The 15957-nt window shown below is 50.3% G+C and overlaps 1 protein-coding gene across 1 annotated transcript in view; it reads left to right on the top strand.

Annotated features, from left to right (window-relative positions):
- AP3B2 (adaptor related protein complex 3 subunit beta 2) overlaps positions 1-12273 on the top strand; it is a 36296-nt gene extending 24023 nt beyond the window's left edge. The window contains exons 15-26 of the mRNA XM_084773959.1: positions 3988-4174; positions 5338-5456; positions 5912-6020; positions 6358-6472; positions 6850-7030; positions 7172-7232; positions 7483-7589; positions 7937-8165; positions 8564-8648; positions 8867-8964; positions 11367-11505; positions 11641-12273. Coding sequence (XP_084630085.1) covers positions 3988-4174; positions 5338-5456; positions 5912-6020; positions 6358-6472; positions 6850-7030; positions 7172-7232; positions 7483-7589; positions 7937-8165; positions 8564-8648; positions 8867-8964; positions 11367-11505; positions 11641-11791 — 1581 coding nt within the window. The 3' untranslated portion in view covers positions 11792-12273. The remainder of the gene's footprint in view (positions 1-3987; positions 4175-5337; positions 5457-5911; positions 6021-6357; positions 6473-6849; positions 7031-7171; positions 7233-7482; positions 7590-7936; positions 8166-8563; positions 8649-8866; positions 8965-11366; positions 11506-11640) is intronic.
- Positions 12274-15957: the final 3684 nt, after the last annotated feature.

Genomic DNA, 15957 nt, shown 5'->3' with positions numbered 1-15957 from the left:
TTCAAGTAAGCTGGAATATTGGGGTGCTTAGAGCCTTTGGGTGCCCAGTGCTTCCTAGATGGCTTCAGTGAATTCTAATAAGGCACAATGTGCAGAACTCTCTGCAAAGAGCTGGAGATTTCCAAACAGCGGGCAAGTTCCACAACGCTGAGATCAGCAAAGTGCTCTGCATAGGCTGACTCCAGCCTGCGGCTTGTTTTTGCAAATATTTTAGCTCTAGCGTGTTCATTACACATTACATATGGGAGGTTTTGTACAGCATGCATGGCCTATAAAACCTAAAAACTGTGGCCTTTTACAGAAAAAGTTTGCAGATCCTTGAAACAAAATACCTGGATCAATGGATCGGGCCTAAAGTAAAGCTACAGCTGGAGCCTGCAGGGTACCCCACAGGGGGCTCTTTTGCTATCCTGTGTCCTAGGGTCACAGCACTTAGCATCTTGGCTGATTCCTTTGATTCAGAGTGCCTGGTGTGAGTCCAGGCACTTGGAGCTGGGATAGGCTGGGCCACCAAGTACCAGGGCTCTTGTCAGGAGTCAACTAGGAGGGCAGTAACTACACATAGAGGCAACAAAGTGCTGAGACCGTGAGTGTCAGTGCTGTGGAGAATCGGCCTGGGCGCAGCGTGCAGCACGGGGAAGCAAATGTTTGTGTGCTGTCTTGCTTGAAAGCGAGCATGGAGCAGGTTGGAGGAGCACTTGGAAAAGGAAGCGGAGTTGCGGGCGGGGGAGCTCAGCCATGAGCACATGCTCAACGTGCATGAGGCTCTGATCGCTCCACTTCCTAACACCTGAAGGAAACAAAGCGGAACGTGCCATGATCAGTGCGTAAGTAGTGGGGAGTCTAAATGTCTAAAATTAAGACAGGCTCCTAGGCCGGGCGTGGTGGTGCACTCCTTTAATCCCAGCACTCAGGAGGCAGAGGCAGGTGGATCTCTATGAGTTCGAGGCCAGCTTGGTCCACAAAGGGAGTCCAGGACAGTCAAGGCTACACAGAGAAACCCTGTCTCAAAAACAAAACAAAAACAAAACAACAAAACAACACAGTAACAACAACAAAAAACCCCATAGACTCCTAAGGCCATTGTTTGTTTGAATAAGCCTGAATGGGGCTGCCTGCATGGTAGTTGTCATTGTCATTGTGAGTGACTGACAATTGACATCTTTATTGACTCCTTTGATTCACAGTGGCTAGTGATAGCCCCAGGGACTCAAGCTAGGGAGGCAAGACCAACAAGTATGGGGACCCTTAATAGTCATCACTGCTGGCCACTTGTGCATGCATTCATTCACCCATCCACCCTCTTCTCTAGATGTCTTTAGGTATAGGCACGTGGTGTCACACTTGAATCTGTTAAGCTTTCCATAGCTTCATAATACGTTACTGTCAATTTAGTGACTTAAGATAACACATATATTTTCTTGGGATTTCTGTGGGTCTGCTATGACTCAGTTGAGTCTTAGGCAAAGCTGTCCTTGAAGTATAAGCCAGGACTGGGTTTTCACCTAGCGTCTCTGTTGAGGAAAGTTTTACTTCCCAGCTTACATAATGTCAGTATTGCTTGTGGCTGCTGACTTCTTGCTGGCTGTCAACTAGACACCACTCTCAAATTTTAGAGGCTGTCTTAAGTTCCTTCCTGTGAGCCTCCCAATGTGGCCGCTTAATTTTTCTAAGCCACTAGGTACAGTGTCTCTAGAGCCTCTGTGCCAGCAAACTAGGCCTCTGCTCATCACCTTTGCCACATTCCAAAGTCCCAGGCCTTGTTCACACCAAGGCAAAGGGATTGTACAAGGTGTGAACACTAGCAGGGATAGACTTTAAAGTCTAGATTCTAGAATTTATATGGTGTTAAGGAGAATATGTGCTTTAAATTTCTTGTATAATCAATTTGGGTACAAGTTAGCATGAATGTTGACACAGGTTATTGAGAGTGTCCTAGAGTGTCCTTCCCTGGCAGCTGGAACCTCTTTGTCAATAGGAGTTTTTGGTATACTGACACGTGGTTCATAGGCTATCTTGAACAGTCTCTAATTTATGTATTTATTTTATGTGCTTGTATGTATATAAGCACATAAAATGTGTGTGTGCGCCTACCTGTGTGTGTGTGTGTGTGTGTGTGTGTGCGCGCGCGTGCGCGTGTGCATGTGCATGTGCACCATGAACATACAGGGGCCCATGGAAGTCAGAAGAGGCCATTACACCCCCCAGAACTTGAGTTAGAAATGGTTGTGAGCTAACATGTAGGTGCTGGGAATCGAACTCTGGTCCTCTGGAAAATCAGCCAAGGCTCTTAACCTCTGAGCCATTTCTGCAGCCATACTAGCCTGCAATTTCAGTACATAGTGGCTGGGTGAGGTGGAGTGCTGGGGAAGAGCTTGGATATTTTAAGTGTGAAGAATGGCTCTTTAGAGTGAGCAAGAGTGTTGGATTATCACAGGGAATCTTGCAGTGTGGCAGTGCATGGGTCAGCCCCTTATCTTGATTGTTGACATGGGCTTAGGACCATGGGCAGATGGATCCATCCTTTAAGTATTCTTTCTAGAATGAGGCAAGGGGAGGAGACAGTCTGTTATCACCCACCCTTGAAGCCTGTGGAAGGAGCTGCTGTCCTAAACAGAAGGGAGGGAATGGGTCTTCTGCTGCACCTTAATAATGTGTTGACAAGGGTGTCCCCCGATTTTTGCTGGTCAGATGGTTAAATGGGAAAGGCAGGCTTGTGGTGAAGTCCATTGCAGTGGCATCTCGTGTTTGTGTTTCTGAGTCTGTTGTGTTAGGGGAATCTGGGGCTGGAACCATGGGCGGCACTGCACTAGAAAGCATGGAGCTGACTGTGAGGCATCAGAGTCCGTGGAGGAAATAGTGTACAGAGGAGTGGAGCCACAGGGGTCCCCGAAGCGATATGGGGCAGCTCTGCCCAGCACCTGCAAACCTCTGACCCTCCCGGACATCGGCTTTGATGGTTAGCAAACGAGTCATGTTTGGTTGGGTGTGAAATTATATCATCACAAATCTTCAAAAGCTGAGTCATTCCTAGGTTCTGTCTCACGGGTGCCTGTAGGTACCTGGTGTTAGCTATTTGGTGGTTTTGATCTTGGTCACAGGCGAGAGGCGCATAGAGGTCTGGATCAAAGGCATAGGCAGTAAGAGGGAGGGGACAGGGAGGCCTCTGACCCAGACCTGGGTACAGTACCTATGGGTTCCTCAGCCTCGAAGAGGCCACTTCCTGATTGTCCTTCTGTATGAAGCGAGGCAGTAGTAGTACCTGCCGCTCAGAAGAACTGTAGAGATGACAAGAGAGTGGGGGGGGGGGGACACACCCGGCTCAGTACTTAGCACCAGAAAGTCCTTCATACATGATGGCAGCCACCACCACCGTCATCATGCGAAGGCAACTTACACTAGTGCCTTCCGTGCTCTGATAGAGCCGCTTCGACTGCAGACTGCACATGCCTTCAGCCGACTTCCGAGGCAGAGCTGCTTTGTTTCGATCTTGTCAGAAGCTTCTAGGGGGCAGACTGGAGTCTCTGAGATCCCCTAGGCTGCTCAAGATCTGTTCTGGATAGTTCCTGTCACAGAGCCCTTTGTTTACTCCCCACTTACTGTCTTGATTCTCTGAGGAACCACAAATGTGGCACAGTGGTCTAGCCTTCCACTAACCCTGTTGTGCCAGAGTTAAAAGGGTGCCTGGCCTGGGTCAACAGGGACAAGAGATTAGAGAAATAATTGAATCTGGGACCAACAGGGAAGAGAGGACAACCTCCTTTGCTGGCCCAAGACAGTTGTGACAGTTGGAGGCAGAAAGCTGAGTCAGAAAGCTGAAATAGCCCGGAACCCGGGCAGGTTGGGGAGAAGGCTGTGTGATGCACACAAGCAAGGGGGGAGAATCTCGGCGTAGATGTGTTGTCGGCTGGACAGAGCTGGTTCCAAGTCTCCTGGGTCCTCGCCCTCTGTTGACTGCTGAGCCGCCTTCTTCTCTTTTCTCCTCAGACCAAGCTCCTGACCCAGTATGTGCTGAGTCTGGCCAAGTATGACCAGAACTACGACATCCGAGATCGAGCCCGCTTCACCAGGCAGCTCATCGTTCCTTCAGAGCAGGGTGGAGCCCTCAGCCGCCATGCCAAGAAACTCTTCCTGGCCCCTAAGCCAGCCCCTATCTTGGAGTCATCCTTCAAAGGTGGGAGCAGGAATCAGTGTAACCTCTGGGGAGAGAGGGAGGAAGTGGCCAGGCCGGGGGCCCAGGTTCTAGGCCTTCACCCACAGCTGAGCCTTAGCCAGGCACTAAGCTTTTGTGTTTAAGAACTGGCCTGCTAGCCGCTCATGCAGTCCCCCACCACAGCCATAGCTGGTTCTGTTTCACCCGAGGGTCTGCTCTCCCTGTCACATGGGGCTTTTGCTTTCTCTCCAGTATTTAGGTACCTCCTCCACATCCCTCCTGAGCAGCAGGCTTCGGGCTTGGGATTCTATACCAAGATTTTAGGTACCAAGGAGCCAGGAAGGCAGGTAGTAAAATAACATGCAAAGGAGAGGGCCATGTTTATAACAACCCTGAGGATGCAGTTGTCAGCTGAAGCCAGCCCCAAGCCCTGGTCTCCAGGCTTTTAGCCTCTGCTCACAGTTGTGGCCTTGCGGTGGGGGCGGGGGGGTCAGGTTGCTCAGGCTGCCTCATTAGTTCTAGAAACCAAAGCCAGGGCTTACCCAGGAGAGGAGCTTCCTGCACAGAGCCTGGCTTTCCTGGTACTTCAGCATTTTTTTTTCCTCCCTTGGGTCTCAAGGGTTGAGGTAGGACAGTGATGCAAATCTCCCAGGATGCAGGACAGCCCTGAAGCCATCCTCACTCCTGGCTCTGTGTTACCTTCCTATCCTGTCTGTCCGCTGTGACCCTGACTCTCCCCCACCCCATTTCTGACTGCTTATCCCTCCCAATAAACCTAGCGGCCCACCAGGCCTGTCCCCCTTGGCTATCCTGGCCAGCCTCCTCTTCACCTTGTCCCATGTTAGACTTCTTTCTAAGCCTTATGTTGCCCACACTCACACTGTGGCTTCCCCATAGATACCTGAGGAGCCCAGCCAGCAGCAACTCTGGCTCGGAGTTTTCTCCTTTAACATTTTGTCCCCATTCTTTAGTCTCTGTCCTGTCCTCTGTCTTTCTCCCAGCATGCAGACCTGGGTGTGTGGTCAGGGTACACAGGAGTCGCCAGGGGATGAACCCATCGCTTTCCCTTGCCCAGCCAGGGGAGCCCACTAGAGTCAGCAGCCGGTTCCACCCAGGAAGCAAATACCCCTGCCCCCAGCACTGTTCACTGCTACCAGTGGCCTAACTTGTAAACCTGTCTTCAGATCGTGACCATTTCCAGCTGGGCTCACTGTCTCACCTGCTCAATGCAAAGGCTACAGGTTACCAGGAGCTCCCGGACTGGCCAGAGGAAGCCCCAGACCCATCGGTTCGCAACGTGGAGGTCAGCAGCTCTGGCGTGTGTGTGTGTGTGTGTGTGTGTGTGTGTGTGTGTGTGTGTACATGTGCATGTGTGCGTGCAGCAGGAAGCCCTAGCACTACTGTCCCAGTCCTCCTGATCCCCTCCACCTACATACAGGAAGAAGATCTGTCCCTTATTGAGACCCACGTGGGCCTGTTGGGCGAATACACTGAGGTCCCCTGTGTGTGCAGTGTGCTCTCCTCTCCCTCCCTGTGTGCTGTGCCCTCGGTCTTTTCTCCATGCTGGGTGCTGCCATGGCTGTGAACTAATTTTACTCCTCACCCTGTGAATTGTACCTCTCCATTTTTCCCTTTCGGGGTCACTTCCGAGTAGGTCACCAAGAAGAGATGGTAGTGATGGGTACAAAGGGCATGCACTTTCCTTCCCTTTCCTCCAACCGTGAGGAAACGACCCACCCACACTCGTGACATCTTCAGGTACCTGAATGGACCAAGTGCTCAAATCGGGAGAAGAGGAAGGAGAAGGAAAAGCCTTTCTACTCCGACTCAGAGGGCGAGTCTGGCCCCACCGAGTCTGCAGACAGCGGTGAGCAGAGGGGTAGAAGCTGTGGTCCTGCCCATGTGCGGGCCCGTGTGGCTGAGCATGCTCTACATGTGTGTTTATATGGCCAGGGGACCAAGGGCATGCACTTGGCTTGTGAGTCACAGCCTGTGGGAACCCAAATGTCCATTCTCAGATGTGTGTGCTGTGTGGGTCCTTCCATGTTTTTGAAGTCTCAGTTGGCTTTGGGGCAGGTCAGATAGAGTTCTGGGGCTGGGGCTGGGAAGCTTAACAACTCCCATAGACCCAGAAAGACCTACACATGAGGTGGGGAGGGCCTTCATGTTGGTGTGGGGGTAGGGCTGACACATCTCCTCCATAGAGCCTGAATCTGAGAGTGAGTCAGAGAGTAAGAGCAGCAGTGAGAGCGGCTCTGGGGAGTCCAGCAGTGAGTCGGACAATGAAGACGAGGATGAAGAGAAAGGAGGCAGCGAGAGGTAAGAGGGGAGCCTCGGGGGTTCTATTCTGGAAAAGAAACAGCCTTCTAGGAGGCCCTGAGCTTTCTATGACATGCTGGGGGCCTGCCCACGCATTGGGTCATCAATAATGGTTGCTTTGCCTGACTGCCAAAGTCTAGGAGGGTCTGTTCAAGCCCTCTTGTGCGTGGCATAGAGAGGTAACCAGGGACCTAGGCCCTGGGATGGCACCAACTAGCTTCAAGCTCGTCTGAGGCCAGGTGTAAGAAGCTAAATACAGGCTCGGTTGGCCCAAGGTCTCCACGCCCATCTCCATTTTTCAGGGCTTCCCCTCTTCTATCAGACGGGGAGGGTGTCCAGGCTGTACCCCACAGCCTCACATTCCTACTCCCACGTAGCGAACAGAGTGAGGAGGAAGGTGAGAAGAAGAAGACAAAAAAGAAGAAGGTGCCAGAGGGACACAGAGAAGGCTCCTCGTCAGAGGAGGGCAGCGACTCCAGCAGCGGCTCGTCAGAGTCTGAGGTGACATCAGAGTCCGAGGAGGAGCAAGTGGAACCTGCCTCCTGGAAGAAGAAGACAGTAAGAGCGTCCCCTCTACCCTCTGGGGCAGACATCTTCCCACTGTTCAGAACAGATGGTGATGTCTGTCTCCCATCACCCCAGAGAAGGCCAGGATGCTCCTCTTGCTCATAGCCCCGCCCCCTTTTTTTTGTCCCTCAGCCTCCCAGCCGCAAGAGTGCCCCTGTGGCCACGGAGATGTCCCTGCTTGACCTTGAAGGCTGTGAGTCTGCAGGGTAGAAGACATGGGGGAAGGAAGTCCAGTGTGACTTGGGACGTGCCCTGGTTGCTGCAGGCCAGGCTCCTGACATCTGGGATGTCTGTCCTGGGTCACCCTAGTTTCCAGGGGGAACTGTGTGTCTCGCTGTCCACGGTGCTGAATTTGCTCCTTAGGCCCCGGGCTCCTCTCAACTCAAGCCATCTCCAATGTCCCCTTCCTCATTAATCCTCTCTTCCTCCCCTCCCCTACCCAGTCACCCCTCCTAGTGTCCAGCCTGTGTCTCCTCCTATGGTTGTGTCCACTAGTCTGGCCGCTGACCTGGAAGGCCTGTCGCTCACAGACTCCTCTCTGGTACCTTCGGTGAGTTGTGGAGGGTCTCAGCTCTATGCTGTATCCTGTGGTGGGGGTGGGGGGTCCATGTGGGGTGAGGGTGGGGTATGATGATTGGGCTATCATTTTTTTAAAGATTTATTTATTATGTATACAGTATGCATCAGATCACATTACAGATGGTTATGAGCCACCATGTGGTTGCTGGGAATTGAACTCAGGACCTCTGGAAGAGCAGTCAGTGCTCTTAACCGCTGAGCCATCTCTCCAGCCCCTGATTGGGCTATCATTAAGTCACCAGGATGGCCCTAGGTAAGACAAGGTTGGGACTGGCTAGCCTTTGCTTTATTTCTGCACTTCCTTCTCTTCCTCTCTAGCTGCTGAGCCCAGTGTCCAGCATTGGGAGGCAGGAGCTGCTGCACCGGGTCGCTGGAGAGGGGCTGGCTGTGGACTACGCCTTCAGCCGCCAGCCTTTCTCGGCAGATCCCCACATGGTGTCTGTGCACATCTACTTCTCCAACAACTCTGAGACGCCCATCAAGGGGCTGCATGTGGGCACTCCCAAGCTGCCTGCTGGCATCAGCATCCAAGAGTTCCCTGAAATTGGTACAGAGGGCCTTGGGCAGGGTAGAGGAGGCAGCCCCTGGGTAGATTCAGTATTCCTATAGTTGTTGCTGATATTCTCTTGAGGTCAAGCTAGGTGCTCTCCTATAGGGAAACAGAGATGGCCTCTAAATGGCCCACACCATCACAGACAAGATGGACTGGGAACCGAACAAGTTCATATTATGGCAGGAGGTCTCTGAGCAAATTTGAGAGTGGGTGAGGGAAAGACACTTAGGTTTCCAGAAGAAGCTGACAGTCTCCAAGCCCCTTCCCCCCAAAAGCCAGGAATCCACAGAGGGCTGCTCTGCTCTGCTACGGAAGGGAGACTGGGGGCACACTGGATTCTAGAACAATCATGGCCTTTCCTGTCCCCTTACTGCTTTCTTGACGTCACTCAGAGTCCCTGGCCCCTGGAGAATCCACTACTACTGTGCTGGGCATTAACTTCTGTGACTCAACCCAGGCAGCCAACTTCCAGCTGTGGTATGTCCCCAGACCATCTTTGTGGTGAGGGGGTGGGATGGAGAGAGGCAGGGTCTGAGGGCTGCAGAGCTGGAGAGGGAGGGTAGGTGGGGCCACATGGAGTTCTATGGGTATGGGTCTGCCTCACTCTTCCACCTCTATGCCCCGCCTCAAGATAAGGTGGGAATGAGGGGACGGATGCTGGCCTCATGTCTGCTGTTTCCTTCTGCTTTTCCCAGCACGCAAACCCGACAGTTCTATGTCTCCATTCAGCCTCCTGTCGGGGAGCTGATGGCACCTGTGTTCATGAGTGAGAATGAGTTCAAGAAGGAGCAGGGTGAGTGCTACCTGTGGTATACTGGACCCCAGCACTCCCCACCAGCGTGTAGACATGTGGGAGGAGCCTCTGCCCCTGAGACAGAGGGAGGCCCTGTAGCTATCTCTGCCTCTGCCATGTGGTGAGGCTTGGCAAAGTTTGCACAGTCCAGGCCCACATTCCACTTGGGAGACAGTTGCGTGCAGAGGTATGGTGAAAAGCATTGGGAACAATTCTGTCTAGGGCACAGGAGGCCCTGGCCCTGTAGATGTGGTATGCTGTATGCTTGTACTAGTTCCTAGGAGCCCTGAACGCTGTGCTAAGGGCTTTTGGTCCTGGGATTCCAGAGTGGGAAGGGGTCTCAGAAGTTACTGGGCAAAAGGAAGTTACTGGGTTTTCAGTTTTGGGCAGTGGAAGAGTCAGGGAAACAGGAGAAAGGCACCGTCCTCTGTTTCAGAAAGAACAGCCTGGTAACACAGTTAAGAGTGGGAAAGCTGGGTGCTGGAGAGGTAGGTGGCTCAGTGGTTAACAGCACTGACTGCTCTTCCGAGGGCCTGGGTTCAATTCCCAGCAACCACATGGTGGCTCACAGCCATCTATAATGTGATCTAATGTGCACTATATACATAATAAATAAATCTTAAAAAGTAAAAGAGTGGAAAAGCCTGTAGTGGGAGGGAAAGAGGTGACCCCCCCAGTAGAAGAGGAGATACAGGGCTCCACAAAGCTCTAACCTTAATTTCTTGAGGTGTGTGGTAAATACTAGAGCAGTTATAAGACCACTGTAATAGATCTGGTGAGAGATGGCAAGGCGGGATCAGAACCTTGGCAAAAGGCATGAAGCACTAGACGGGGAGCGAGTGATTGGGAAGGGGGTGCTACAGATAGTAGCCATGGGGGGTGGAGCGTAGGCGGAAGGTAGAGTCCCTGGCGTGGGATGGAGGTGAGCAGTGTGCGTTCACCTAGGGCAGGTGGAGAATGTGCATGCTTTCAGGGTCATGTGGTCTCTGCTGTGCTTAGCTCTGCTACAGTCATATAAAATAGCCACAGAGAATATTTAAATGAGCAAACATGGCTATGTTCCAGTGTCTTATTGATAAACATAGGAAATTTCACTTTTACTTAATTTTCAAGTTTTAAGAAATGCTCATTTGAGCTGGGTGCAGTGGCACATGCCTATAATCCCAGCACTTGGGAGGCAGAGGCAGAGGCAGAGGCACGCAGATGGCTGTGAATTTGAGGCCAGCCTGGTCTACAAAGCAAGTCCAGGACAACCAATGTTACACTGAGAAACCCTATCTTGAAATTAAAAGGGGGGGGGGTAAGAAAGAGAGAAGAAAGAGAAAAGAAAAGAAATGCTCATTTGGGGCTGGAGAGATGGCTCAGTGGTTAAGAGCACTGACTTCTCTTCCAGAGGTCCCAGGTTCAATTCCCAGCACCCACATGACAGTTCACAACTGTCTGTAACTCCAAGATCTGACACCCTCACACAGACATACATGCAAGCAAAACACCAGTGTACATACAAAAGAAGAGGAGGAGGAGGAGGAGAGAAAGAAAGAAAAGAAAGAAAGAAAGAAATGCTCATTTTTTTCCCCTAAAACAATTGTAAGCCATTGGGTACTGGGCTGTATTTGGCTTATATTCTAAAATTTGCCAAGCCCTTGATCTAGATGAAAGAACAAGACCGGCAAGAGAAGAGCCTGGTTAGTTTTGGGGAAAAGCCATTTTGAGGTGCACTTGGGGAGGTGTTAGGATGTGACTGAATATATGGGTCTGGGTTTAGCCACCATGTGGAGGCTGCAGTCACAGGTATAGAGGTGGAAATGGAAGCTGTGTGTGTGGTGACATTACCCTGAGAGAGAGGCAGTGGTGCCATTGGGGGGGGCAAGGGAATAAGAAGCAAGGGCAGAACCGTGAGGAAATCTTACCTCCTATAGGAGGAGGAAGAAGGGAGGGGACAGAGAGACGACCAAGCAGAAGGGGGCTAATGGTGCCTGTAGGCTGCAGTGACCACAGATGTCCCCATCCAACAAGCTAGAGTCCAGTTGCAGTGGCTTGAGGAAGATTTTGGTCCTCCTTAGAGGACCCTGGCCATGAACAGGAAGAAAGCGGAGCACCTAACATGGGGAGCACCCTCCCTTCCAGAAAAAGAGTTCTCAGAAATAGGTAGACTTCAGCATGACCAGAGTGATGAACAGTGACAAGATGCTGTTAGTAGCCAAGGATGGAGGGTGAGAGAAGCAAGGGAAGTGTGTCAGTTTCCTGAAGTGAAAGAATGGAGAAGCGTCAAAGGGAAGAGAAAGGTCAAATAGAAGGCTGACCAGGGTGAATCTGACCTGTAGAGGATCTTCAGCTAGCTGATGCGGGGCCCAGCCTGTGTCCACCACAGCCTCTGCCCTCATCGTGACCTCTGCCCCCAGGAAAGCTGACGGGCATGAATGAGATCACAGAGAAGCTCACGCTGCCAGACGCCTGTCGGAGTGACCACGTGGTGGTGCAGAAGGTGACCGCCACTGCCAACCTAGGTCGCGTTCCCTGTGGGACATCTGATGAGTACAGGTACTAGGCGCAGAGATGGGCTCTGCTGGGGCCTGGCTTGAGGGGAGGGTTCCCCAGGGCTGAGCCCCTTACAAACACGGTCACCCTCGGCAGGTCTTCCCACCACCCACCTCTTCCTCTCTGCTCCCACCTCAGGTTTGCAGGGAGGACACTGACCAGTGGGAGCCTGGTCCTGTTGACTCTGGACGCCCGGGGAACTGGAGCTGCCCAGCTGACTGTTAACAGTGAGAAGATGGTGATTGGCACCATGCTGGTGAAGGATGTGGTACAGGCTCTGACCCAGTGACTCCTCAGCGCTGGGCCCCGGTCATCTTCACCCATCCCTCCCCTGTGACGTTTGCTCACAGACCTCTCCCCTCCTTCTCTCTACTTAACTCCCTCCTGTCACCCACATAGTGTGGGGGGGGGCACGGTCTCCCTCCCACCTGTTTTCCCCTGGGTACCTTAGTGAGTTCAGAGGAAGACAGTAGCTGCTAGGTCAGCAGTCCTTTCCCATAGCTTTTCCTGTACGTATTTATATAGCAAAATCTCAATAAAATGTCTTCTCCCTAGGTTCTGGCTCACCTTTCCTTCTAATGGGTTGGGGGAAAGAGTGAGCATCTATGTTTGACCCTTGTGATCTTGTGGGGGAGGCTCTCCACGGCTCTCAGGAAGACACTGGTAGATGTCTGAAGTGACCACCTCTAGGCAGGACTGTGAAGGTATCTCTGAGCCGGAAGGTAGAGCCGGAAGAATCCTCAGTTTGAGCCGGGTGTGGTATCATGGACCTAGAATCCCAGCACTTGCAAATTGGAGGCAGGATGATCAGAGGTCAAGGCTGTCTTCATCGACCTAACAAATCCAAAGGTGATCTGAACTACATGATCTCGGTCTCCAAAAAGCAAACTTGGTCTTTTTTTTTTTCCTTTCCACTTAGAGGCAGCGGGGAGAGGAACTGGTGGATACATGGCAGTATGTGTACATACATGTGTTAAGTGTGTGTATATGAATATGTGTGTTCATGATGGAGCCTGGTGTTGATGCTGTTAAATCATTCTTTTTAAAAAATATACTTTATTAACTAAAATCTCAATTGTTATCCCATCCCTTGTATCCTCCCATTCCTCGCTCTGTTAATCATTCTTATTCATTCTTCCAACTTACTCATTGAAGCAGGGTCTCTCAGTCACAACCCAGAGGTCACCAACGGGACAGCGTCCCCTGCCAGCTTGCTCTGGGAATCCTGTCTCCACCTTCCCAGGCTTGGACTACACATCGGCTGCTACACCCATACAGTATTTGTGTGAGGTCTGGAATCCTTCCACTAGCTTGCCAAGCCCTTTAAGTACTGAGCCATCTTCCCAGCCCTCTCTCCACAGTAGTCTGAGCAGAGGCAAGTTCCCATTAATGGCTGGCAGTTTTCCTCGGTCTCCCTCATAAGCCCCTTTGGGAGAAGGGACCCATCATATTGGAAAGTCTCCAAATATAGGTGTGCAGTTTAAAATACATCAATTATATCTGAGTAGACGGCCTGGAGCTCTGCCCCACTCTGAGCTTGGGAGATGACCCAGCTGGCCATCCTAGAGGAGGTGGAACAGAAGATAAACTGCCATGGTTCTCAAGCTGCCTTTGCTCAGTCTCTTGTGGAGCCTGCTCACAGACAGATTCTGGGGCCTACCAGAAAGCTGAGCAGACAAAGGTGCTTGCTTCCAAGCCTAGTGACCTGAGTTCTATCCCTGAGACTCCCTGGTAGAAGAGGAGAACCAATTCCTTCAAGTAGTCTTCTCATTTTCACACTTGTGCAATGACACAAACCTCTCCCCACCCACCCCATCAATGCACACATACCTAAAATAAATGTTAAAAAAATAAATAATACACGAAGCAATCTTTAACATTAAAAAGAGAGATGGAGAGATGGCTCAGTGGTTAAGAGCACTGGCTGCTCTTCCAGAGGTCCTGAGTTCAATTCCCAGCAACCACATGGTGGCTCACAACCATCCATAATGAGATCTGGTGCCTTCTTTTGGCGTGCAGGCATACATGTGCCAGAGTATTGTATATATAATACATAAATAAACATTTAAAAAACTCTAGATTCTGAGCACTTTGTCCTGGGTATGCACTGTGGCACCTAAAGTGGCTGACACAGGATAGTGAGGACACCTGTTAACAAATCTGGTGGCCTTTCCTGATACCTTTACTTGTGAGGAAACAGGCTGAGTGAGCAACAGGGATTCACTCACCACATACCCTTCCAGAAAAAGCAAATAGGATCAAATAAGTTAAGAGGAATGACTGATTTAAATGAAGTTAACTATTTCCCATAACCTTTTCTATTCCAATGGGGCTGTGACAATCCCTCTCCCAAGTGGGACCAGAGCATGCACTGTTACTCAAGCTTGGTATTTATTATCTTGAAATATTTTTCTCACAGAACCCTGTGAATGACTGGTTGTGAAAAATAGCCCTCAGGCATATGTAGCTTGAGATACAGTTCCAACACTTCTGTCCCTGTGACTAAGGCTCTAGTTCCTTGCTGTATGTCCCTGTCTCTTAAGTGTACATCTGTTCAGAAGTATGCCAGGGGGAAATAGGTGTGGCCCTCCTGTTAGTGAAAGCGAACAAAAGAAATCCCAGGGGACAGCCCTGCAGCTAGCTCTGGGGATTTGCCAGGCACTGTGGCACCAGGCAGCAGCTGGAGCTGCTGATTTCAGGAGTGCTTGGGGGCCCTGGGTTCTACCCTCAGGATTTCTGTTTTTTTGTCCTGTTTTGTCTGAAGTGGGGCTGATCCACCAATTGAGGGCCACTTGAATGCTAGATTTAGACCCATTTTTACCTCTGAATCAGCTCTGATAGAGGAAGGAGGCAAATCTCTAAGAAGTAACAACACAGACGGGTTGGGAAATAGCCCTGGGTAAACTGCTTGGTACACGAGCCTGAGGAGCTGAGTGTGACTCCCTAGCACCCACGTAGAAGCCCAATCCCAGGATCCCAGGGACGCGGTGGTTAGTCAGTCTAACCACAACAGTGACCTCCAGGTTCACTAAGAGAGTATTTTTAAAAGGGATTGTGGTGGTAGGAGGAGCCACGGAGGAAGACATTGAGATGTCAACTTCTGGTCTCTGTGTGAGAACACATGCTCGTGTGAACGTGGGCCGAGTTATTTATTGGTCTTGGGATACTTTTCTCACAAAACATCGTGACTGCCTGGATTGTGGAGAATAGAAGCTATCTTAGGTCTCTGCAGACCTTGGTGTGTATTGAAAATGTGAGTCTATAGCTTACCTTTTCAAGTTTTAAATATTTTCATAAAAGTTTTAAACTCCAACGTGGTCAAATTTATCATCTTCCTTCATATTTTATTCTTATTGTTTTTAATTTGAAGAATTTGCCCACAGGCTGAGGCGACAAAAATGCTCTCCTCCCCTTGATAGGATAATACTTGGGAGGTAGGAGTAAGAATTTCAGTTCAAGACTATCCTGGGCTACGTGGTGAGACCCTGTCTCAACACATCAAAACAACAAATTAAAATAAAGATGTCTTCCTCTAGTCCTCTTTAAAATTCCGAGAATAGCCTTTCACATTTGTGTATTTCACCTATTTAAAAATTACACTTATGAGCAAGGTGCGGCAGCAAACACCTTTAGTCCCAGCACTTGGGAGGCAGAGGCAGGTGGATCACTGTGAGTTCAATGCCAGCCTGGTCTACAAAGGGAGTCCAGGACAGCCAGGGATACACAGAGAAATCCTGTCCTGAAAAACAACAACAAAAAAACCTCTAGGTATGGTAAAAAGTGGGGCTGATGCACTATCTTTTAAAAATTATTACAGCACACACATAGACATATAACACACACACACACACACACACACACACACACACACACACACACACACACGCAGACGCAGGTGGAGGACAGAGAACAACTTCATGTAGTTAGCTCTCTCCTTCCAACTTTATGTGGGTTCTGGGGACTGAACTCAGGTCATTAGGCCTTTTGCCAAGTACTTTGCTCACTGAGGCACCCTGCCACACTGATCCATTTTCTTTTATCAAAGCAAACAACAAACCCTAGCATTTCTTCTATAAAGAGGCTGATGAAACTTGAACGTGACTTCATGTCTATCTTCCCTTGTGGCCTTGATTTTCTAAATGATTCTTCTGATCATTTACAACTAAGAAATCCTTTTCTTGGCTGGTCTTGGTGCTGCACACCTTTAATTCCAGCACTCGGGAGGCAGAGGCAGGCCTACAGAGGGAATTCCAGGACAGCCAGGGCTGTTACACAGAGAACATGTCTTGGAAAAAACGAAACCAAACCAAACCAAAGAAATAATTTTCTCCCAGCAACCTCCTTTATTTGTTTAGTTTTCTGCCTGCTGTATCCTGTGCTTTTGTATGTAAGAATATGAGAAAATATAGTCTTTCCTACTATCAGAAACTAAAAGCCAAAACTAGCCAATCAGTT

Source organism: Acomys minous (assembly GCF_964271855.1).
Source record: "Acomys minous genome assembly, chromosome: 2".
NCBI lineage: Eukaryota > Metazoa > Chordata > Mammalia > Rodentia > Muridae > Acomys > Acomys minous.
The sequence above is the reverse complement of the archived record's forward strand: the minus strand, read 5'-3'. Positions and strand labels throughout refer to the sequence as shown.